General features: G+C 51.0%; 3 protein-coding genes across 5 annotated transcripts in view; all 3 read right to left on the bottom strand.

Moving 5' to 3' along the window:
* GCN1 (GCN1 activator of EIF2AK4) overlaps nucleotides 1-5,538 on the bottom strand; it is a 42,471-nt gene extending 36,933 nt beyond the window's left edge. Inside the window, exons 1-5 of the mRNA XM_057411505.1 lie at nucleotides 5,438-5,538; nucleotides 3,194-3,296; nucleotides 2,197-2,260; nucleotides 1,488-1,619; nucleotides 278-386 (exon numbers count right to left, since the gene is read on the bottom strand). Of these exons, the coding sequence (XP_057267488.1) occupies nucleotides 278-386; nucleotides 1,488-1,619; nucleotides 2,197-2,260; nucleotides 3,194-3,296; nucleotides 5,438-5,455 (426 nt within the window). The 5' untranslated portion in view covers nucleotides 5,456-5,538. The remainder of the gene's footprint in view (nucleotides 1-277; nucleotides 387-1,487; nucleotides 1,620-2,196; nucleotides 2,261-3,193; nucleotides 3,297-5,437) is intronic.
* A 217-nt stretch (nucleotides 5,539-5,755) lies between these two features.
* Nucleotides 5,756-8,910, bottom strand: RPLP0 (ribosomal protein lateral stalk subunit P0). The gene is made up of 8 exons (XM_057411502.1): nucleotides 8,886-8,910; nucleotides 8,566-8,669; nucleotides 8,017-8,192; nucleotides 7,840-7,927; nucleotides 7,422-7,568; nucleotides 6,755-6,940; nucleotides 6,278-6,418; nucleotides 5,756-5,926 (listed from the first exon to the last, which is right to left on the bottom strand). The coding sequence occupies exons 2-8, from the start codon at nucleotides 8,617-8,619 to the stop codon at nucleotides 5,765-5,767; spliced, it is 954 nt and encodes a 317-aa protein (XP_057267485.1). The 5' UTR covers nucleotides 8,620-8,669; nucleotides 8,886-8,910; the 3' UTR covers nucleotides 5,756-5,764.
* Nucleotides 8,911-10,794: 1,884 nt separating this feature from the next.
* The window catches only part of PXN (paxillin), a 45,089-nt gene continuing 32,044 nt past the window's right edge, over nucleotides 10,795-23,839 (bottom strand). Inside the window, exons 7-11 of one of the 3 annotated variants that reach the window (XM_057411500.1) lie at nucleotides 16,178-16,348; nucleotides 15,660-15,833; nucleotides 15,034-15,115; nucleotides 14,523-14,671; nucleotides 10,795-12,514 (exon numbers count right to left, since the gene is read on the bottom strand). In XM_057411500.1, the coding sequence (XP_057267483.1) occupies nucleotides 12,248-12,514; nucleotides 14,523-14,671; nucleotides 15,034-15,115; nucleotides 15,660-15,833; nucleotides 16,178-16,348 (843 nt within the window). In that variant the 3' untranslated portion in view covers nucleotides 10,795-12,247. Of the gene's footprint in view, nucleotides 12,515-14,522; nucleotides 14,672-15,033; nucleotides 15,116-15,659; nucleotides 15,834-16,177; nucleotides 16,349-17,719; nucleotides 19,596-20,134; nucleotides 20,396-21,175; nucleotides 22,237-23,839 lie in introns of those variants that run through there. The other 2 variants (XM_057411498.1, XM_057411499.1) reach the window with 2 other exon arrangements.

Raw genomic sequence — 23,839 nt, 5'->3', positions numbered from 1 at the left:
GGGTTTAAACCACAACACACTGCTATACACCAGAGCAACTCTGCACAGGCTAACACTGCCCCACTCTCATGCTTTGTACAGCTCCTGCTTTCTTCAGCAGAACAGGAGAGATCAAATACATCAGAAAGCAATAAGGACTGCCACATAAACCTGGACTGTAACAGGATATCATCAGTTAAGTTCAAAATTACCTGCAATGTCACAGCAACTTAAGGCATTAAAAACATTTCAGCCCCTATCTCCAAAGGGATATTTCTGCAAACCAAAAAGAACCTACCAGTTTTTTCCATGTTTCTCCCTGTCTCTTGTCAGGTGTTGGAAAGACCGTGCGTACAAGCAGGCATGTCCAGGAGAGCGCCAGAAGAGCTGCAGATCCACTGCTCTTACTGTTGTACAGACAGGAGAAGGAGGTAAATCTACAGCTCCCAGTATGTATCTTACACCTACTAGACCATAACAGACGCATCTTTGCCCAAGTCAGAATACCAACTTACAAGCAAGGCAATTCTGTCACAAAAAAAAAACAGTTAAAGTCTTAGCTTACGTGTTTCAGAACTTCCAAATGGCACAAAAGAAGCTGAATCTTGCCTGCTGGGAATGCAAATCCTTAGCAGAAGAAATACTTCTGGATCTTCCCAGCAGCATTACAGAAATGAGAGTTAACACACTTTGGCAACTGAGAGTGCCCAAAAAGTGGCTCAAGATTTCTGTGCCACTGCTCATCTTTACTGTTAGTTTCCCAGCCCTGCATTGCCAAATCATTTCTCAGCTTACATTCCCTCCTGGCACGCTCCTCCCTCCACTCCAGGTAACAGATCCCACCTCACAGCTCGCTGAGGATCCTCACCCCATTTTGATCTCTACCCCAAAGTGAAAGAATGTAGAAAGTGTCGTTCCACACAAGGCCAGCCACTGCGACTGGAGGCTAAATATCAGATCACTGCAAGCCTTTAAACCAAGACCAGGTCCTTTTCTAAAAGCTGCACTTGTATTCGGCCACGGTGGCACTGCAGGACACTGCTCTGTGGCCTGTATCAGCCAACCAACCCCAATTCACCTTTTGGAACCATGAGTGTTTCCAGAAGATATCACAATAGAAGAGCTGTGTATTTTTAAGCTCTGCTTCAAATTTCATTATCTCCCTGTCCACAACAGGGTCTTGAATTCCACCAGCTGGGTGAGGAAATCCCCCTTCCTAATCATTTTGGATAATTTCTTGGTATAAGAGTTTGTTCCGTATCATTCCAGACTGGAAGGTTAACAAAGGCAAAGGCACAACTCAGGCCCAATCCACCGGCAGTAATAACCACAACACTCCTTCTGCTTTCAGAAGACACAGAAGAGGGAAACAGCTGAATGGTCATTAACAGCTTTGTCATTAACAGCTTTGTCTCCAAATGCAAGCAGCAGCGGCAGAATCATTGCGAACACAAGAACAACTACCAGCAACTCAGAACTGCCTCCACACAGAGCAACTGGTGCAGCACCTGGGCACTCCAGCCTTGCCACCGATCCCTGAAGACTGAAGTGACTGCAGCAGGTTTTTTGCTGTTGCCTCTGGCTGGGACTCTGCGAGCTGCTGAAGCGCCAGCTGCAGGGCTCTGCGGGACGCTGCATCGCTAGAATGAGAAACAGACCTCAGTGACCATGACAAATCCTGCCAGCATCGCACGTGTTACGACCTCTGCATCACATATAAGGTTCTGCCTTCTCGTTTCAGCAGTCCAGCTAACAGTTATTTCATCTTTGCTGTTCCAAGTGGAGAAGTTTCTGGCAGAAAGCTCCATTCCCTTCCTTCCTCAACTGACAGAAGTCATGCCAAGGCCCTCTGGCAAGGCTGCAGTACAAAACACAGGTTCTGAACAGCTCCTCTACAACAGGCCATGATTTAATCCAATCTAAAAGTGTCCATCTAAAAGACACCTTAGTCCTCCATCACAAGGACACAGGCATTCATCCTTGCACACTGAACCACGGGGTGGAAGTTTTAATTTCACAATCAAAGGTGAAACACAAGGGAAGTGTCATAGAACTTCTTAATGTCAAACCTAGCTTGAGAGCCCAATGACTAGATGGCATCTTCCAGTGTCATACACACCCATGTGCCACTCTACGCTAACACTTTCAAATGCTCCATACTGTCTAACTACTACTGACAGACTAAATAATACAGCTTTTCCACATCAACACACTCACCGGTATCGATGCAGGGTAAGGCAGAAGAGTTTGCAAAGGCCTTTTACTGCTCCCTCTGGAAGATCTGGAACAGAATGGATATTTCTTCATTAATCTAATTCTTCATAAAGCTCCTTATCTTTAACACAAACGTGATTCACTTCACAAGTGAAACCAGTGAACTGCTCGCATCTACGAAACCGCTTGCGAGGATCACAGTAGAATTTCTCTCTTTTTAATGTATTTCATGTGTATTTTAAAAACCAATGGCAGAACTGGAGCACGAAATTCCAGAGGCAGCCCAGAAAAGAAAAGAAAGAAGATTTCTACAAATGTGCTTCAGCTGTTACCTGAATGTCTGACTATATCGCATATGATACTGAACATCCGAAATCTTCCGCACTCTCACTCCACATTACACATACGTGTGTGCATAAATATTCCACGAATCGTTAAAAAATGAGTCAGGAGAGAAACAGGTAACTGATAGGGTAATGAAAAACTAACACACACGATGCTACAACTGCTAACGGGAAAATGCACACGTGCCAGTAACTGCAGTCCTGTGCTACTCACAAACCCCAAGCTCAGACCTAACACTGTGAGAAAGCACAGACCCCAAATGCTACCAGCCCCCTCCTCAAGTAGCTACCCCTCATGTTTACTGTAGTGACAGGACAAGGGGTAACGGGTTCAAACTGAAACAGAGGAAGTTTAGATTGGATATAAGGAGGAAATTCTTTCCTGTTAGGGTGCTGAGGCACTGGAATGGGTTGCCCAGGGAGGTTGTGAATGCTCCATCCCTGGCAGTGTTCAAGGCCAGGCTGGACGAGGCCTTGGGTGCCATGGTTTAGTGTGAGGTGTCCCTGCCTGGCAGGGGGGTTGGAACTTGATGATCTTAAGGTCCGTTCCAACCCAAACCATTCTACGATTCTATGATTCCACACAGGCTTGGAAACAGAGCACCTGAATGTTCTTATCCACCCTGGCAACCAGAACAGTGCCCCAAAGCTTTTACCTTTCCCAGAAATGCATTTGCCCAGCTCGCCGAGGATCTCCCTCCGCTCCTTCACGCTGGCTGTGGTCACCTTTACTGCAAACCGCTTCAGTGTGTCAGAAATCTAAAACCACACACAGAGGACAAAGCATCAGACTGCCCTCAACAGCAGCACACAGAGCACAACACCAGGGCCCGCAGAACCTGGGACCTCCCAGTGACCAAATGTGAGCACCCACGGTCTGATCTGATGAGGAAAGGGTCACTGTACATCGTGCACGATGGAAACCTTCCCCTTCAGGCAATGGACCACTGCTTCCTGTTTGCTAACCTGTGTCTCTGTCATGGCACTTACGCTCCATAGGATACACTTACCCCTCTGAAAGTAAGACAGAGCAAGAGGTAAGACCAATAGCCCAAAGTACAGGACCTGTAAAGCACTTCAAGAATGCAAAGGTGGTTTTCAGTGCAGTAAGGCCCACACACCCACCATGGGGGACTTCCAACTGCCCATCCTGAACAACTGATCTGTGGTTTTGGGCTGTCAGCTGGGACATTGTGTGCTCAGGCCCAGCAAAGGAACAAACTGCTCTCATCTAACACCCTCATCACAGGGATTCTGGAAACTGAACTCACCACATTACAACTTGTGCCTCGCTCTCAACCCCTTCCATGCACTGTCAGCAGTGGCCAAGGTTACCTGAGCAAAACGGCTCCATGAACTCCTCAAACCAACTCCTTGACATTCCAAGGTTTGCAGGGTATACAGGATAAGAACAGTGTGGGCTGAACAGTGCTCAGCCAAGGCCTGCACCCGCCACCTTCCTGCATTTCCATAACCCAAAACACAGCTCTCCAGCAAAGGCTTTTAAAATTCAGCTCTTAAACTGAGCAACTTTCTATGTGAGTAATCAGCATGTTCAGGAAGGGCAGCAGAGGAGCACGCCTTCAGAAACCCACCAAAGCTGTTCCTTCCCTCGTGAGGCAAAACTTCACCAGCTTTGCCATGAGTCGAGTTCCAAGCACAGGAAACCTGGCAACTGGGAAATGGAGATTGCCTCCACCTTCCTCCAGAGCTGCTTCCTGCTTCCAGTGAAGCCTTTCCGCTGACACACAGGAGAGGTAACGCTGTGCAGCAAACCGGGACTTAGGCTGCCCACACCTCCCTGCCTCTGCGACCGCTGCACAGCCCCAGCTCTCCTTGAGAACCGGCAGGAAGCAGGGCTGCACCTCTGCAGGGGGTGGTGCAGAATGCCCAGCGTCCTCACCACCAGAACTGACAGGACATGGCACCATCAAGGAGCTCATCTTCCTTCAAGCCTTTCATTTCTGTCAGGTCAGCAGATGCAAACTCAACCCCAGCTCCATTACTCACTCGCGCTGCTTTGTCGCAGGCAGGGAGATGTGCAGACATGAAACACACGTTAAAATTATCCCAACCAGTCTGGGTATCAAACATATGCGTTACGCAGAACACTATGGGACTTCCTAACCACCTCAGTGACCTACATGAACGGCACAAACTGCAACTCCCCATTCTCTGTGGAAGGGGCGCTGGGACAGGCTTCACCCCATTAAGTTTTTATTAGGACGTGGATGTACACGTGTTACAAAGGGAGGGCGCAAACAAACAGAGAGTAAACACCGCGTTTGTACCAGTACTGACCTGATCCCGAGAACCTCGGTACCTCGGGAACGTCCCAACCTAACGCACGGAGGGAGCTGCAGGCGAGAGCCCGCCGGGCCGCTGCCGGGCAGCCCAGGACCCTCCGGAGCAGCCACTGCCCAGCAGGCCCCGCTCCGCGGCTCCGACCGGGGACAGTGCTCGGCCTCCGGCGGTCGGGACGGCGCTGCCGGCACCCGCAGGGGCACCGGGAGCTGGCGGGGGGCGGAGCGCGGGACCGGCAACCGCACACGAGGCAGCGGGTGCCGGGGGTCTACCGGGGACTCACTCGAGGAGCGGCCGAGGCCCTTCAGCCGCCATCCCCTGCTTCCCTTCGGGCCGCGGCCGCCCCGGCCCGCGCTCCCCCCGCCCCGCCGCCGGTGCGGGCTCCGTGAGCGTGGCTCCAGCGGCCAGCGCGGCCTCCCCGCGCCCGGGCCGGCTGCCACATCCCCCCTGTGCCGCGGGCGCCGCGCCGGGCCCCACAGACGGCCCGAGGGAGCGCTGCGGAGCGGGAGCGGCGGCGGCACCGGGCGGAGATGAGATCTCACCTCACCCCCTCCCCTCTGCCGTCACCGGCCACCGCGGGCCCGTCCCGAACTCACCTGCGTGTCGGCCGCCATGGCGCCGCCTGCGACCCCGGAAGCTGTCGCGGCTTCCGGTGCAGGCCGCGCAAAGCCGGCCGGGGCGGGGCCGTCTCCATGGCGATGGCGCTGCCCGGCCCGGCCCCTCCGCACAGCGGCACCGAGCCCCGGGGAGCGGCGCCTCCATGGCCCCGCACGCACCCCCTGCTGAGGCCCGCACCCGGGTGACGCCTCCCCCAAGCCCCCGGTGAGGAGAGAGCAGGGCGGCGGCACACGGGAAGGTGTAAAACAGCTCTTTATTTCTGGGGGTGGACCACGTGTGACGCGGGCGGGCGGGCGGCGCGGCTGTCAGTCAAACAGCCCAAAGCCCATGTCCTCGTCGGACTCCTCCGACTCCTCCTTCACCGCCTCTTTGGCCGGAGCAGCAGCAGCAGCAGCGGGGGCAGCTGCCTCAGCTACCACAGGGACGGCTGCCACGAAGGCAGAGGGGTCAGCCAGGAAGGCCTTCACCTGCAAAAGAGAGGGGAAAGGTAAACTTCAAAGGAAACAAACATTCTGAGTGATTGAACCTTTGTAATCATAAAGGCAATGAGTGCAAGCTGGCCAGCAGTGAAACGGATGCACTTATCACTGCCAGGTATAAGGAATCGGATATCTCAGCTGCACTCCAGCCTATCAGCCTCAGGGAGGAAGGAACGCCACGGAATCCAGCTTCCCACCGTCTATATGCAACATATGGAAGCACGCGCCCCTTTTTAGGACAGGTCCCTTGCGCACAGGCAGGTCTGTGTCCTTTCAAACCAGGCCAGGTGAAGTGTTTCCAAGTGCCTGGCTGCCTTTAACACCTCCTGAAGCCGTTACCTTTTCAGCCAGAGGGAAGGTGTAGTCCGTCTCCACCGCCACAGCCAGGACCCGCTTGTACCCATTGACAATGGAGTGGGGCACAGAAGCAATGGTCGGGTACCCAATTTGCAGGCAGACGCTGGCAACATTACGAACACCCTGTGAGGAGAGACTCATGTTTCCATGCTCCGAGAAGCAACCTGGACTAAAAAACACATTTCTACACTGCCATCATAATGACAGATAGCGTGCAAGGCACACAAGTAACAAAGCTCCAGTGACATTAGACAAGCATCAAGATTTAAATGGCTTTTCTGAAGAAGTTTCAGCTGAAAAAGCCTACAGAAGGTACTCCCTGATGGACTGTTTTTGCAGGGCAGCAGGGATCGCTCCCAGCTCTGCAGAAGCTTGCACAGCACACCAGACGTGACACTTGACTGCCAGAGCAGTGAGGCAGAGCAGCAGAATACAGCAGATCTGGGTTGTGGCACCCACCTCCAGGAAGCGCTTGTGCAAGGTATCCTCGGTGATGTCCAGCACTTCAGGATTGTAAATGCTGCCATTGTCAAAGACCTGCTGGATCACCAACCCGAAAGAGAAGGGGGAGATGTTCAGCATGTTCAGCAGGGTGGCTTCGCTGGCACCCACTTTGTCTCCAGTCTTGATGAGCTGCACATCGCTCTGAGAAAATAAAGGGAAAAAGAGTGAGTGTGTGCAAAGAAATTCAGGCACATCAATGCAACAGGATGTACATTTCCAACAGCACGAGATGAAAGTGAAGGAACAAATGAGCACAACAAAAGCAGGCTCAGAGTTCAGCTCCACAAGATGAGAAAGCCCGAGACATACAAGGAGGTACATCTCAGCTGGGAGAAAGGCAGTGCCCTGCCTGCATCGTGCTCCTCCAGCAGAGCCTACCTACACAGCCAAGATCACAGAATAGTTTGGGTTGGAAGAGACCTTCAAAGGTCATCTAGTCCAGAGAGAGAACTTAAATCCCCCCTGCACTACATCCTCCTTCATGCTGCCAACGCACAGCAGATACTGATACACTATTTTCAGCCCTAATGGGAGCTTTGATCTTTGACCCCCCTCAGCTGCCACAACTGGGGCCCTCGAGCCAAGGCAGAGCTTCAACAACAGCAGTGCACTGCTCACTAACCAGAATTTCAATGGTTCCTCTGGAAATCTTCGTGGTGATGCCCAAGGCCTGGAAAAAGGAGGTCTTCTCAGGTCCAAGACCAGTGTTCTGGGCCGGCACAGTCACATCACAAGGAGCAATAGCACCAGCACGGGCAGCAGCTGGCACCTGGAAAAAGGGGAAATGAGAAGCTGGAAATATGCTCACCTCTCAGATGTGGTGCAATGGCATCTACTCCTTCCTGAAGTTCCTCTAGGATGGACAGCACCCAGGCACGCACACAGGAGGCAGCTGAACTTTAACAGTTTGGCTAAGGCTGCAGGAGCCTAGTTCCCAAGCCCTGAGGGCTTCTGTCAAGCAGGCATCCCCCAAAGACTCAGTTCTATTTTAATTCCCTATCTGCCAGCCCAGAGGCGCAGTGAGGGCTGATCTCCCCTACCTTGTTAGCCAGCAGCATGTCCCGGATCTCAGTCAGATCCTCCTTGGTGAAGACAAAGCCCACGTTCCCCCGGATGTGAGGCAGCAGCCTGAAGGAAAGATGACAGCCTTCAGTTCTGCTTCTCAGACAACACCCTCTCCTCCCAGACAGGGGATCCAGAAGCACACTGTTACCCACTTTTCCAAGGCAGGGTTATTCTCCAGATGACCACGAATAGCTTTGCGCATCATCGTGTTCTTCCCCATCAGCACCACAGCCTTCCCACGCAGTGACATGCGGATTTGCTGCATCTGCTTGGATCCCACATTGTCTGCTCCCACAATGAAACATTTTGGGTAATCATCCAGGAGTTGCTATAGCAAGAGAAACACTGTCACTATACAATCTGGACCAGTGCACAGAGCAGCATCAAAACCTCAACACGTTAAAATGTAAAACCAGAATCTGTCAAGTTTGAGAGTGCTGGGCTCCCACTGACGCTGGGGGCACAAGGCTGCACCTTTCTCTCAGCTATCTAATCAGATCCCTAAACAAGTTATCTCTGCAACTGTCAGGGCCAATTCTCACAGCAGTCTCAAACCAGTCTGACCTGGGCAGTCCTAAGCACCTCCTATTACCACGTAAACGCTTTCCAAACAACCAAACTAAGGCACCCCCCCTTTTATTCAGGATAACCCCCGGGCAGTCCCTCAGCCCGCACAGCGCCAGGGCCGCGCCGACACTCACGATGATTTTCATAAAGTAGTTGGATTTCCAGGTAGCCCTGTCTTCCCTGGGCATCGCGGCGGTGCTCCAAGGATCGCCCAGTGGGTTTAAAGACGAGCTGAGACCTGCCAAGGAGAAGCGCGGCTCAGGCGCGTCCGCACCCTTCCTTCCCGCCGCCTCCACCCCAGGGCTCCGCGCTTCCCCCAACACCCGACCCCCGCCCAGGACCAAGGGTGCGCTCTGGAGCCGCTCCCGGTAGGGCCCGGCTACACCCCGGATACCACCCGGCTACGCTCCCGGCCCGGCCCGGGCCCACGGGAGCCGCCACGCCGCGCACCCACCTCCACGAGGGCTCCGGGAAAGAAAGGCCGCAAGGCGGGCCCACCTCCTTTTATACCGCGGCTTGTGGCCAATCGCAGCGAGCCGCGGAGCAGCCTCCGCTCAGCCCATTGGCTGCCCTCCGCCTGTCAATCAGGGCGGGCCGCCGCTCGCCGTGCAGGAGGCCGCGCGGCTCGGCGCAGTGCGCCCCCTGGGGGCTGGAGGAGCGCATCTACACCGCACTACAGCATCCCTTAAGACGACCCGCTTTGTTCCCGGCTTCCTACAAGTTAGAAACCACCACAGCACACAGGTGAGAATAATGGTACCAATTTTATTAGTATAACTGCAAGAATTTTAAATGGAAAAAAAAAAAAAAGCAAAGTTAGATGTTTACAGGGGAGAAAAGACATCAAATAACCACAGACCCAGCGGAGCACCCCCAGCCCGGCCCCGACGTGCTGTGAAGGACCGGCCCCAGGGGCTGCACTTGGTGCGGGGGCTGCAACATGCCCTCCTCCCTGGCTGCTGGTGCAGTGCCATGGCTACGCTGCCCTAAAACTGCATCCCAAAATCAAATGTCAGGCCATTCTGGACACCCACAGCGGTGGCAACAGCCACCAGAATTCATTATATTTGGCAAAGTAGCACCCGTGTAGCATCGCAGCACGTCAGAAACCAGGTAAATCCAGGACAGGCTCAACACCTTGCTCTGGAGGTGAGTGTTCAACACTGTTAAGCACTCACAACAGATGAGCCTCCCGTTTGGCACTGTGCACCACCGGCACCCCCCGTGGCACCCAGGGCTTTCCACGCATGCCAGATGCATCCCTTAACACAAGCCTCAACTGGCAGTGAGGTAGGTTAAAGACTCCCCGGACAGGGAAACTGAGGCACACGGTTACACAGTTTGCAGGTCTCACACAAGTGGTAGTGCCAGAAACATCTTCTCGCCCCTCTCTGCCCCCCCCCCCCCCCCCGACACCAGCTCTGTCCTCTCAGCAGGGCTGAAGGCAGTTGACCTTTTCGGTGAGATAAACTCATGCAACTTAGAAACATTGGAAGTCAAACCCACTTCAGAAATGGAAAGACAAATGTGTCAGGTTTCTTGCCCTGCAAACCCTCCCCAGCTGATGCAGCATTGGCACTAAGGGTTCCGCAGCTTCCCTCAGTCTCAAAGCACAGACTGAGGTTCATTTGTGTGGGGAAACGTCAAAACCAGTTTCAGTGACCTGAGCTGGACAGTGAAGCACTGTGGAAGGTTACACAGGGCAGTGACCTGCAGCTTCTAGCCTAAGGTTGGGCTGGTTTCTGACACAGTTCCCCCCAGACCCCTAAATGCACCCACCAAGCTGGTACCACAGAACACCATCGGGTATTTCAACCTAATACTTCACTTTTCATAGCCCCCTCCAGCCAGAGACCTAAAAGTGCTTCAGCAAACGTGAACTAAGCCTCACAACCACCTCACAAATCCAGGCTAAACTGCCCCCATTTTACAGGTGGGGAAACAGAGGCACGGTAAGGTTTAGTGACTGGCCCGAAGTTACACAGCTAGTCAGGAAGAGAGTCTGTCTCTCCCAATGTCTTCTCCTTAGGCACAAAAGGAAGCCCTTTCCCAGTCAGCCCTGCTCTGGTTTCCAGGGGCTGAAGGGGAGAAACCAAGGGCAAAGGTCTGAGCTCTTCCCCCCTGCAGCATCGTATTAAGACTCACTCTAATGGAAGCTGGGCTTTGGAAGAATGGCAGGCGATTCAAATACAGCAGTTTACAGGTTGCAATGAACCCCAAAACACACACTTTCAGGTGACTGGGGGTGGGAGCTATTCACAGTTCACCTGCCTGTGCTAGGAGAAAAAAACCCATACAAGTCACATTCCCTTCCCCATAAGATTCCAGCCCCTCCCAACCCGCAATAAAAAGAAACTACTGAATGTTAGTTAGGCTTAACAAAGCATTGAGGTTACAGATGCAGTAACCAGCACAACTGGCACACTGCCTAGACCAGCACAGCTTGATATAAAAGTTGCTTTCTTAAAATCACTTCAAAATCAATTTCCATATAAGAGGATTAAAAGTAAATTAGATATGAATTCAAAATCAGTGTAGAAATCTACAATTCTTATCAAAGACAGGATACAGTATTTGGTTGGATAGTAAAACCCCAAGTGTGTCACACACACCTGACCCAAGGGACGTGTTATACCAGTAACAGTCAGTATAAAAGGTTATTGCTCTAGCATCTCTCAGTAGAACATGTTTAACAAGAGCACAGGAAAGGAAAATACCATGGGGCTGACAAGTCTCATTAGCAAAAGAGAGGAAGAAGAAAGGATATAAAGTCTGGATCTTTTTTTTCCTGGCTTCTTAAACCCTCCACTTCTCCCTGCTCTTGTGATGGTTTCAGGCCCTGATAGGGGAGAGTTTCAGGCCAGATAAACACACACACGTCACACACTCGTGACAGGGATGGGTGAAAAAGGCTGTGCTCTAACCTGTCTGCTCCTGCTTTTAAAGCAGGGATGATGATGCTTCCTCCTGGAAGCAGCAGGCAATGGGAGCAGATGCCCTGAGCAAGCCTGGGTGCTGACAGAGGTGTCTGGCATAGGATGTCACCCACAGGAGCGCACATCAGTGCTAAGGGATGGCTGGGGCTTACTCCACCTCCTGCTCCAGTGTGTTGAGAAAAGGCAGGGAATAACAAACTAGGGGGGGGAAAGAAAACAAAACAAACACCCCACACAGTAACACCTTGATTCCTCTTTAAAAAAGAAATAAGTGGTATCATCTCCTTACAGTGTAATGGAACTGGAGAGACCCTTGCAGGGTCTTGGCTGCCTGTGCTGATGCTCTGATCTCAGTAAGTCACACACCCCCCTTGGCTCTAGTGAGCAGAGATCTGAGGGTGTCACTGAGATCACAGGGTGCCCTCGCTGTGCTATTGCTCAGCCTGCATGCACGCAGACTAAAGCCTGAGAAAGGTGTCAAAGCAGAGGGCTGTGCTGTCTGCAAGCGTCACCATTTGCTCAGGAAGCTGACACAGGCTGAAATGTACTGGCAAAGACTCCTTCTGCCAGGAGGGGGCTGGGTAAAATCTCCCTGTTGGAGCCCTTGAGCTAAGCTCAGCTGTCAGTCACACACGCAGACTCACACCATAATGAGGGATCTCGGCCTCTCTCTACTGAGACACAGCAAGGGCATTTCCAGTTTAATGGTCCGTCTCATCTCTGGATCTACTGCCTCTCATAGCAGCAGAAAGCACTCCCACCCACCCCCACCCCACCCTCCTCCCCTGCCTGGTCAGGTTTCTAAATCACAGTAATGTTCAGAGAGATAGAACTGCCAAGGGGGTGGCAGAAAGATGCTTAGCGCCCGTCTATGATGCCTCTAACAGAAGAGCTTGAGAAAGCAGTTCTGGCAGTAGGGCTTGTCGTTCTGTTCTTTGAAGGTTCCTTTGTTGAGCTGCTTGAGGCAGAAGGCACAGACAAAGTGTTCGGGGTGAAATTTCTTGCCCATAGCAGTGATGCAGCGTCCTGTGATAGGCTTCTGGCAACCGGAGCAGAGCGAGCCGCGGCGCTCGTGGTAATGCACCTCGCAGTAGGGCTGCCCGTCATGCTCGAAGAAGCTGCCATTGATGAATGGTGTGAAACATTCCTGCAGGAGGATAAAGCACAAGGGGAAAGATTGTGTAACTGGGGATGCAGGCAGCTCCTCAAGCCTCCTCTGCTCCGTGGCACAGCCTAGCTGTACTGTGGCCAAGGTGAACTGCTGCCTTTCAGCATTGTCCCGTTATCCAAAGAGCCAAACCCTGTCCATCAAGATTTTCCAAGGAAAGGCTGACAGGCAGTTACAGCCACAAGCAAGGGCATTCACCACGCACCTTCCCCTAGCTCGTTTCACTTCTGCAAGGAAAATGCTACAGATGAGCTACCAGGCGTGTCCAGGCAGGAGAAAGGAGAACACTCCTTCCCCTGAGATGGGAAACACTGCAGCACCTTTCCCTGCTGGGTTTTGTTACACTGGGATTTTTCTGTTTTATTTTTTAATCCCACTCCAGCTTCCCCATAATGGCAGGAGAAGCAGGGACCAACAGAGACTTTAATGGAGCAGAATTCTGATGAATGTGGGACTGGTTCCAGCTGAGAAAATGAGGCAGAGTTAATCTTTACAAATGATGTCTCTGGAATGGCTGTCATTAGACAGGAACACTGCAGGATCATCAAACCTGAAACATCTCCACCAGGTACACACACACTGCTACTGGGAGAAACTTAGTTCTACGGTGCTAATGATATTGAGCAGATGAGAAGAGGATACACCAGCTATGTGCTTATTAGTGCCCAGAGCTCCTCACCCAGTGCCAGGCAGCTGAGGATGCTACACTTCAAAACTTGCAACAGGAGCATCCATCATCCCCACAGGGCTGGGGAGACTCCACTCCTTGTACAAGTGAGAAACTGAGGCAGCAGGGAGTGGGTAACAGTTGAGGATGCTGCCAGATTTACCAAATGTACCAGCAGCAAGGCCCAGAGGAGAAGCCACATTTCCAGAATCCTGGTTTTGCTGAGCCCCACCACTATCCTCTTCCCCAAGGAGAGGACAGAGTATCACACAGAGCCAGGTCCTAATGTGTACAACACAGGAGTCCAGCAAACAGCCTGCAGAGCCATGGATAGCTGAACATTCACAGTACTGGGATGAATGCAGTTTGCCTGCAGCAAGCCCCAGACTTTTCTAATGCTGACAATTAGTTCAATAAGCAGCTTCCTCCCTCAGTTAGGACAGTTGAAAAGTCTGTTCTGCTTTAGCAAAATCAGGAAGAGAATCACATCTCATGTCCTGGAAGATATCGGTGCTGGCCCCACTAGTAGAGGCTGTGTGGCAGCAGGGGAAAGAAAAGCAAAACTGCTTGACAGAAATCTCAATCTCTGCACAAAAAGGCACAGCCCTCCCCAGCCCCACAGTCAGGACTGCAGTTTTCTGCCTCCACCCTCTGCACACCACCACAGGGGTCACAGACAGTCCCAGCAGCATGGTGACAGTCTGCTTTGAGCATCACACCAGGTCTCAGCAGCTCATGGTTCTGGCTGCTTGTTCTGGTCTCTGCCCTTCTTTCCTACCCTAGGAAACACTGGTTGATTTTGCCCATCTCTTGGGGCCTGTAAGAGTTAATATTTGCAGTGCTCTCTGAAAGAGTGCCAAACATTTAATCTGCAGTATTCCTGTTTATTATGCCTGTTGTATGGAGCCTGCCACTATTTCACGGACTTGCATGTTTGTCTGAGCAAGGTCAGTCTCATTAGTTTACATTGTCAGATGGAGCATGGGAGGAAGATCCTCAGAATCTGATTGCTGAGGCAAGTGCTTAGAGAGAAGCTTAGCTTATAATTATTTAAAGGTCACAGAAAATGTCTCTGTTTATCTGTGAGCTGCTGCAGAAGCCCGTAATTCCAGCTGGGGACAGAAAGAGCAAAACAGTAAGAAAGTTTAACATAAACAGGCAGAGGAACAAGAAGGTGTTTGGTTGCTGACATGTTTTTATCTTGTGGGGCTGTCTGTCCTTCACTACCCCAGTCGCCTCTTCCTGGTAAGGGACCAGATGCCTGCAGGGTGGAAATGAGAAGGGTCATACAGCAGCAGCAAAAGACCTTGTGTTTCTTACCCGACAGACAAAGCATTCAGGGTGCCACAGGGTGTTCAAGGCAGAGATGTAGTTTTCCAGGATAGCCCGGGCACAGCCTCCACACTTGGGAGCAAACATATCAAAGTAGTCCTTGCGGCAATAGGCTTTGCCATCCTTCTCATGAAATCCTGCCAAAGAAGAAAAGAGGCACAGTGCATCAGTTCCTCACCTCTACCTATGGCCAGCCAAGCTCTGAGGGGTAGCCGGTGTGGGTAGGATCATCCTCCCCCGGCTAACACACACAGCGAGTTCCTCATTCTGCTGCCCTTCCTGTCCCATGTGCACACAGGCACATGCATACTCTTCCTCCCCCAGGGAGAAAAGATTACTGGGAGCATCTTTTCCCCATAAACAGCTATAGCCCCTGGGACTTCCATCTTCAGTAGTTCCCCTGTCATCTCTCAGGCTGTCCCCTAATAGCAGCTCTGCTTTACACACTTGTCTGAGTTCAAGGAGGACATTGTTTTCCCCTTACATAAACCAGCAATACCTTCAGGTCCAAAGAAAGCTCCACACTGGGCACAGAAAAAGTGTTCCGGGTGCCATGTCCTGTCCAAAGCCGTCACCACTTTCTGTTCAGAAGAAGACATAAAGTGTAAGTTGTGTAAATGATGGCTTCAGCTTGGAGGTGAGTAAGGAGGGGCTTGGGGGGAAGGGGGGGGGGAAGAATGGTGGTGCTGACAAGAGTATGCATTAAAACAGACTGTCCTTTAGAGAGCTGAGTCAGTTCTCCCCTGCCTCTGGCTCATTCAGGCTTTCCCCACTGCACACTTTTTTTACCCTAAAAGGATCTTAGGCTCTGCTTCCTCCCTTATACAGGGCCCCATCCAGCTCTTATAGCACTGGTGCCTGTTACTACAGGCTACCAAGAGACAAAATCATTACTAGAATGATGTGGGGTTCTGAAGGAACTTCAGTGAAGGTAAGAGGGATTAACTCCTCTCACTGGTGTAAGAACTGGACTGAGACAAGTTGTTCCCTTTCAGAGCCAGGGTAAAGGGAAAAAGTAAGTCCCCAAACAAAATCTTGAACCCAGGACACATTGGTGGAGTGGAGTTTTTACCACCCAGGCCTGCAGCACCTTGCCAGCACCCTTAATCTCCTCAAGGAACTCACATCAAGGATCGGCCCATTGCAGTAGTAGCAGCGAGGGGAGAAGAGGTTGTGATAGTCCTTCTCACAGTAGGGCTGACCATCCCGCTCAAAGAAGTTTCGTGACCCAATCTCCTCCTGGCAGTGGGTGCAGACAAAGTGCTCAGGGTGCCAGGTTTTCCCCATGGCTGTAACAACCTGTTGGGAAGACAAATTATGAAGGACAACTCCATCTCACTCTCCCTTAGACCACACGACAAGATACCAGCTGGAGATCAGCAAGAATGACAAGTTCTACTACTCAAGTGAGCCCTGGACTGGGGTAGCATGAAAACTGAATTACCTATCATCTCAGGAGAGGGCAGTCCCTCAAGGGCAGGGTAGAGGTCACTGGAGGAGCTTACAGCGTACCTAGCCAGTGGATAAATAGAGTACTTCAGTTTCTCCAGCATCTCCAGTCTCTTCAGCCTCACGAAACAGCCCTCCCCATTACTCCCAGCTGCAGCCCAAGATCCAGCAATGAGACAGCACCTTCAACTCACCTGCCCAGCAATAGGCTTCTTGCAGGCTCCACAGACACCTTTGGCAACTGTAGCTACACCCAGTTTGTTCAGATCAGACTGCAGGCTTCCCAGCATGGTGTCCAGCTGACTGCCAGGCTTGGAGGCTGTGGATGGAGGGGAGCTGCTCCCGGCTTTCCCCTGCGCCATGAACTGCAGGGAAGGGAAAACAAAGACCATAAGGTGAGTGCTGCTGTGCTTACAAGATAAATGCCTGCTGCTGCTGCCCGTGGCTGGGTCCTCTGCAGAGAGGAGCAGGAGATTGCTAGGAGACAGCTACACTCTCTCAGAAGCCAGTGAGAGCCAGGATCAAGTACTTATCTGTATTCTGCCCATGCAGAGACATATGCAGAGACCCTGGGATGTGTAACTGAGAATTTGATTTTCCTTCACTGCACATACAGCAGAAGTCACCAGCACATCCAGGCAGTCAGCACAGTGCTCTCTAAGCCTCTGCCAAAAACCTCCCTTTACCTCATCAGCTCCTGGACAGCTGACAAAGCAGAGACACCATCCAGAGGGCCCCTTCCCCTCAGCCTCCCTCTGTTCCTATGCTGTTGCTCACTCTCAGTTGTCACTCTCTCCTTTTTGATGGAGATCCCTCTTCCTTCACCTCCCTTTCAGCTAGCGTAATCTTCTCTCTTCCCCTCCCTCCCTCTGCACCACCTCTGCAGACCTTTTTGCCAAGTCTCCTTGGCCCCCATCAGGTGGCTCTCATCCCACGCCTGAGCTAAGCAAGTGGAAGCAGGAAGGGAATAACTCCCTTCAAGTTGCCTGCTGTTTACCTACAGAGAGGGCAGTGCATCCGCAGCAAAGCCCAGCAGACAGGACTGCAATGGAAGGACTGCCACGTCTGTTGTGGGGCCGCTGGCAGTGCATGGGAATGGGGGGAAGGGGATTAAGGGACTCGTCTCAGAGGCTGTTTCTGAAACTCACACCACACCACAGTACACACACGGCTTGGAAAGGCCTCCCAGAGGAGGGGGAGAAACGTTTTACTTGGGTTCATAACTTATAACCAAAGTACATGCTCTCTCTGGAGAACAGCCCCTTTGCAGACAAACTGCAATAATGAAACACAGATTATTTCAGCTGACTTTGCACTGCAATAGCTACTGTCAGGATCAGAGAGACCCAAAGAAGTCCTTCCCCGAGGTGGTGGTCTGGAGGACACATTTTCTCTTACTAAGAGCACAGATTAAAACACATAAAACCTACATTTGTGAACAACCCACCAGGCTCCTGCCAGCACAGCCAGGGCAGCAGGGACGTGAAGTGCCCCAGAGCCTTGGCAGAACCCGTCCTTCCAGCCACAGGAGGAGCTCTATTCTCCATCCTGCTGCTGGTTGTACTTGTAGTCAGTTTACTCAATGACAAACTCTGCTTTCTACTTGTTTGAATAAAAATCCTCATGCCATACATAACTTTAGCTGTTTTACACACACACTCCACGTCAGCCTTGCCTTGCATGCAGCACAGTTCCCAGTGGAGCCTAACACACAGCTTTTCCCCTCCTATCCCAGCCATTCCATAACTTGCAGCCTCCATCACACTCCAACATCCTGAACCTAAAACAAACTCTCAGGCACACTGTGGTCATTTGCTACCAAATAGTTATAGTGAATGTCTCCAGAGCACATCACTGCAAGGGAACTTCTGACAGAGACAACAGGCCTTTGTATGCAGAGGCAGGCCAGAGCCCCAGGACAAAGCCAGGGCTTCCTGCACAGCACAGCAGGAGGAAGAGGGCTGAATCATATCCCCTTCTCACTCTAACCAGGGCCTTGTGGCCACCAGGGAGGGCAGGTGCCCACACCACACACAAATGGAGAGAAAAGAGGCAAGATGAGTTCAACATGCAGCACCAAAGCGTTTCATCCTTGCCTGCAGGTACCACACACTCCTGCAAGCCACAGCTAACCTCAGTGCAGGTACAACCACCCATGCACACTGTAATTGCCACCTGGCCTGGCGATCCAACCTTTTTGACAGCTCATAGATTAGTCCCTACCTAAGAGGTTTGTTTCCACCTCCTGCACACAGTGCCTGCTGTTTACAGGGGACACTCAGCACAGCATCCACGTAAATCCATCATGCAAAGGCCCTTCAAATTCCTACCCTTCACCCATGAGATCTACTATCACTTCAGTTCAGCCAGGGGCTCTATGAGCAGCAAACCATGCACTACCAGATACCATCGACATTAACGGCACTGGGAGCTCCAGGGGCAGATCCCAGCAGCACTGGCAGCACACTCATGGACCAGAAGAGCACACACCATGCTAAGGAAATAGAAAGGAGGTCCTGCCTTCTCGGGGGTGGGTGGGCCCAGGGGTGCATGAGCAGCCAGCAGATTGGTACTGTGGATGAGGGGAGGAGCAGAAGTCACCTGGAAAGTACAACAGGTCAAGACGCAGAGGTCTTCATTGCTTGAGCTGCCTGTACACATAACACTGCACACCACTGCACTGCTCATCTACAGCAAGACTTCCCACCACCCTGGAGATACAGCCCTTCCCCAGGGAGATGCAGAACACAGCTCTTAATCACATCATCTCCTCCCCAAAATCTGCTTGTGCTGTGGACACCCGTCTAAACAGGCAAACACAGGAGGAGCTGCTGATTTGCTCCTTCCAGTATTGAGATTTTGCCATCTTTTACTCCTGCCACTCCAAGAGAGATCATGGCAGGGAGAACTGCAGCCTCTGTTTTGGAGCTCCCTCCTTCATCCCAGAGGAAAACAGAGTCCCTGCTGCACAAAGTGATCTTCAGGACAGACAGGAACCACACATGCCCAGCAGGTTATAACACAGACATGTACTTTGCAGTGCTAGACAGGCACAGATGGAGCTAGATATTGCCAATGAGTCCTCTCTCCTACCTAGCAGTTCAGTACCAGTTTTTTCCTGAATGTTGTATCTACTGAGCTATCAACTTGGGAGCAATAACCGAACTGGGAAACACTGCTAACAAAATAAACCAGAAGAGAGAAGCCTGCCTGAATCTGCGGGAAGAAAGCATCATCTTCAGTCTGACAGCCAACAGAAACAACTGTCTTGGTGCTAGGGGTCCAGGCCTGGGGAGAGCAGGAATGCCTAGGATCTTCAGAAGGAGGGGTGCCCACAACAGAAAGCTCATGATAATCATCATCAGAAGTTTCCCACTGGAAGAGAGGCTGGGGAGCCAAGCTAAAGGAAAAGGAGGAGACTGGACTAGGAGCAGGGTTGGACGGCACATGGGAAGGCTGAGGTGGGAATGGGAGGAGAGGTGTAGAGTCAGAGACACGAGACGGAGCAGCATTAGCAGAGATTGTAGCTTCTTTGGAAGACTGGAGTGGGGGAGAGGCAGGAACAGAGACCATCCTCCTTGGAGGGAATGGGAATTCTGCAGGAAAAACCACCTAAAAAGACACAGAGGAAGAAGAAAGGTGAATAAACCCAAAGAGAAGAACCCACAGGCACTTCCTGCAACAGGAAGGCCGGTTGTTACCAGCATGTTTATCTAAGGGAAAAAAAGCAGCAAGAAAGAGAAGGGAACTAGAAAACATGCTTCCTTTTAGCTCCAGGAAGAGTATCATCTTACACCCAGAACTTCCTGCACAGGTACAGTACTGGGGACAACAAAGCACACCTCTGTAACAGGCTTCCCAGGGTGGTTTTAAAACCACATGTGGTTTTAATACCCACATGACATTTGACATGTGATAGTAGCATACTGCCCAAACAGATATCAGCACCCTCAGATCCTACTCCAATTCTTAAACATCAAGAACTAGGCCCTGCACGCCACTTCCCTTTGCAGGCCAGACAAAGGCAAGTAGAAAGAGTCCTTCATGTCATGTTGCTTAGGACACACAGAAACTTCACCTGCACCTCCACACAAGGCTTTCTGGACAGAGGGACATGCTGGAACTCCCCAGAGCATGCCCCTGCTTTCTACCTTCTCTACTTGCTGTCCACCATTCTGCTCTTCCCCCTGGGCTCTGGCAGTGACCCCCTCTGTCAGCCAGTCATCCTGGCCTTCCCGTTCTTCCTGCTCCTGCTTAGTGACGCCCAGTCTGTCCTGCAGCTCTTCAATCAAGCGGTCCTGGGACTCAGTCTTGTGCAATATGGCAGGGCCTAGTTTACGCCTTGGAGAGGGGTCTCGATACATTGGATGCACATTCGCTGTCTCTTTTGTCCTCTTGATTAAAGATTTAATCTAAATGACAAAGGTAATAATATCAGCAGAGAAGAGCAATGTCGGAGCAAGCCCCAAGATGCAAAAACATAAACTCAAGCCATTAGTGACAATTGTGAGCAGGAGAGTGATGACATTTATTCCATAGTGCCAAATTTCCTCTTGGCACAGCCCAGAACAGTGAGTCAGTGCAAGGAAAAACCCTGTAAGGATAATCACGGCAGCCAAAAATAACTATCTAGAAAAGGAAGGGAAAGATTAAACAGCAGGAAGCCAAGATAGGAGGTGCAGCATGACCACGCCACTGAGCATTAAAGAAGCCTCAGCGTCACAAGGACACTGAGCAGCCTCATTGTGTTTGCCCTTTACAGGCATAAGACTCTTGGTCAGAGCCTGTCTGGTGCACAAAGGGTACTTCCTGCACTGGAAAGAACACAGCTCCAGGAATGAGACCCAAAAAGGTGAGTGGAAGAGCTGCCACCCCAAGTCAGGAACATGTGGCATGAAACAGCCCTTTTACCTTATCAGAGGCCTCTGTGGCCTGAGCCGTACCCCAGCTAGGGAATAAAAGTCCATTTCACAGGGAAGTCCCTGCAAATTGCCGTGTTCTGTGCTGCTGACTGACATGCAGAAGAGACCACAAGATAAAGCAGAGGATTTCAAACCTCTGACATGCAGCTGTCAGTAACACTCTCAGAGCTGCATGCTGTTAGTGTGGGTGAGCCCAGACACACTCACATCACACACAGAATGTTAGTGTGCTGTCACAACAGTCCTAGCTAGGACTCATCCTACTCCTACATTCATTCAGTGCCTGCCTGGCCTGATGCAGAAATCCTCTCAATGGGCGGTTTGGAGGCGCATGGCAAATCCAGTTCAGCTTTCCAAATGTGTTCAGGAGATTCCGGAGTGACTGCAGAGCTTCTGAACTGCTCATTTTCCTGGTCTCCTCCGGCTTTGTTCGTATTAGCAGCACTTGCCTTCTTAGGAGTTCTGTCTCTGCTCTGCCTCCTCTTGACCTTATCAGGACAGCCATCTACCTTGGTTTCGTGCAGTACTTCAGCCTTTAGCTCCTGTCCTTTCTCCACTGCAAAGCCCAACTGTTTTTTAGTGTCTGGGAACACATCCCACCGGTCCAGGGCAACAACAGAAGGTTCATACACAGGATTCAAAGTGCTGTCATTCTTTGCCTGTACCTCTGGCACATGGGCAGACAGCCCCAGGGCCCACAACTCATCTAAAGCTGTTTCTGTACTCTTGCCCTGGGAAGGAAGGGTTGAATTGTCCCTGAACGCTCCCTGCTGATCCAGCTCTTTAGGCATCTGCCCCTTTCCCTGACCATTTAAAGCATTTGAAATCAGAACACTTGAGATTCTGGGGTCAGTTCTCTGCTCCTTCTTCCCAGTCTCTTTCGCCAAAGTGTGCTCCAGGCCTTGTGCCTCCACATTAGCAGATCTACACAGAAGCTCCAAACTGGAAGCTGGCACGACCTGGGAAGCATTTCTAGAAGAGTCAGGCTTCCTGCTCAGCCTTGCAGAGGTCATTTGCTCCCCACAGGTAGCATAACCAGAGGAGATCCGTGGTGGGGGCACAGGGGCTGTTTGTGGCAAACAGGTCATACGTGGAAGAGTGGCAGGATGCCCTGAAGCAGGCAGAACTACAGCGCTACTGCCTTCCTCAGGGCAGGGGACTGCCAAGGGGGCAGATGCTGGCACTTCTGAGTCCCCACTGTGACTTGCACAAGGGTGTTTGGAATGGGATAGCGCTGTTAAACTGCGAGGAGTGTTGCTGGAGTCTGCACTGGCTGAACTGGGAACTGGTTCTAGAGAGGGTTCAGAAATCAGAGACATAGTAGAACTGGTCTGCAAAAAGGAGACAGAAGGAATAAGGAGAGAAAAAATAAAAGACAGAGGTAAGGAGACGGAAAAAAAGCAAAGAATTGAGCATTATAACAACTGTGACCTCCAAATCAAAGAGCCCTATTGATCCAAAGCCTTGCTTCCAACAGTAAGGAAGGAAAATGAGTTATCAAGGAGCAGAACAGGTATGACATTGTGCTGATCTTAACATGAGATTACAGGAGATGAAATTCTACAGCCATGGAGATCCTTTTCCTTTGCCCTTCCTAAGTGACAGCTCATGTGTTCACCTTCAGCTTGATGGAGTCATGCAGCAGCCACAGGGAAGCCAGCTACAAGCCTAGGACTGTCCAGACTGTGAGTAAAGGTCACGTTAACTTTACACATAGTTGGCATGTAAATTTTACATTTCAAAGCTGAGAAAAAGCTATCAATGAACAGAACAAAGCATGACATTTTCTTCTTGATACACTAATAAAATGCTCCAGTATGATGAGTTCATGGCAATGAAAACAAAGCTTCAGGGCATTCACAGCAGGAACAGATAACATGGGCTTTGTTCTATTCACATCACTAATCTCACCTTGTAGAGACACATACTGAATGTACACGAGTCTGTCAGTCACTCCATGCCCTGTAAGCATTGCTTAGGTGGCTAGATTAGCCTCTTCCCCTTAGGCCAAAGACTTCACATTTATACTGTAATAAAATCAGTATTAATTTTGATCTAAAATACACTCTAATCAAAGCAACCAATACAGTTTTTGGTTTTCCTTGACTTACAGGGTCTTTTGAAAAGACCTGGGATCATGGGTCCTCCTCTCCCCATTTTCAGTGATTCCTGGCTAAACCCTAGGAGACAAACTGGCATTACTCCTTTTTCTTTAGAAGGGAAATGAGTGACTTGGACAAGTTCACACAGCCATTAGGGCTGTACACCTAAGACCTGTGCTGAGCCCTCCTAGTTTTAAAAATGTATCTACAAAGGATTTCCAAACCCAAGAGCTATCGAGACCTGTTCTAATTCTTAGTTATTTTTTCCAAAGAAGCCTCAAGAAGCTGGATGTTTATAAGGTAGCAGGGCACAGAACTTCCTAAGCCCATGTAAGGAACCTCCGCTCTACTTACCTTTCTGAGATGCTTATCATGAATAAAAGGATAAAATTAACCAGAACATGAACAAAATCTGCCAGTAGATCTAAGAGACACTTTCAGCTGCTACCATCCTATAGGGTCAGGAGCTGGCACACACACACACAACAGTAGTGCCATAAGGAGACCGTGCTCAGAAAGGAATGAGCAACAGGACAGCTGTAAGGAAGAAGTTCTTTACTGTGAGGGTGGTGAGGAACTGGCACAGGTTGCCCAGAGATGTGATAAATGCTCCATTTCTTGCAATGTTCAAGGCCAGGTTGGACAGAGCCTTGGGTGACATGGTCTAGTGTGAGGCATCCCTGCCCACAGCAGGGAGGTTGGAACTGGATGATCTTAAGGTCCTTTCCAACCCAACCTATTCTATGATTCTATGAATAGGAGACCACAGTTCCTTACAGATTGCTCCTCTGTTTGAGTAGCACAGCAAGACCCACACTCACAGCAGAGAGGA

Source organism: Pezoporus wallicus, unplaced genomic scaffold (genome assembly GCF_028554395.1).
Source record: "Pezoporus wallicus isolate ANWC-B61680 ecotype Strahan unplaced genomic scaffold, APGP_CSIRO_Pwel_v1 contig_6401, whole genome shotgun sequence".
Classification (NCBI taxonomy): Eukaryota; Metazoa; Chordata; class Aves; order Psittaciformes; family Psittacidae; genus Pezoporus; species Pezoporus wallicus.
This window is presented reverse-complemented; position numbering and strand designations above follow the sequence as displayed.

Coding starts and splice junctions, on each gene's coding strand:
- RPLP0 (XM_057411502.1), bottom strand. CDS start 8,619: ATGCCCAGGGAAGACAGGGCTACCTGGAAATCCAACTACTTTATGAAA. Junction 7,928..8,016: donor AATAACCCTGCCTTGGAAAA/GTGGGTAACAGT, acceptor TCTTTCCTTCAG/GCTGCTGCCTCACATCCGGG. Junction 5,927..6,277: donor CCTTCCCTCTGGCTGAAAAG/GTAACGGCTTCA, acceptor TCTCTTTTGCAG/GTGAAGGCCTTCCTGGCTGA.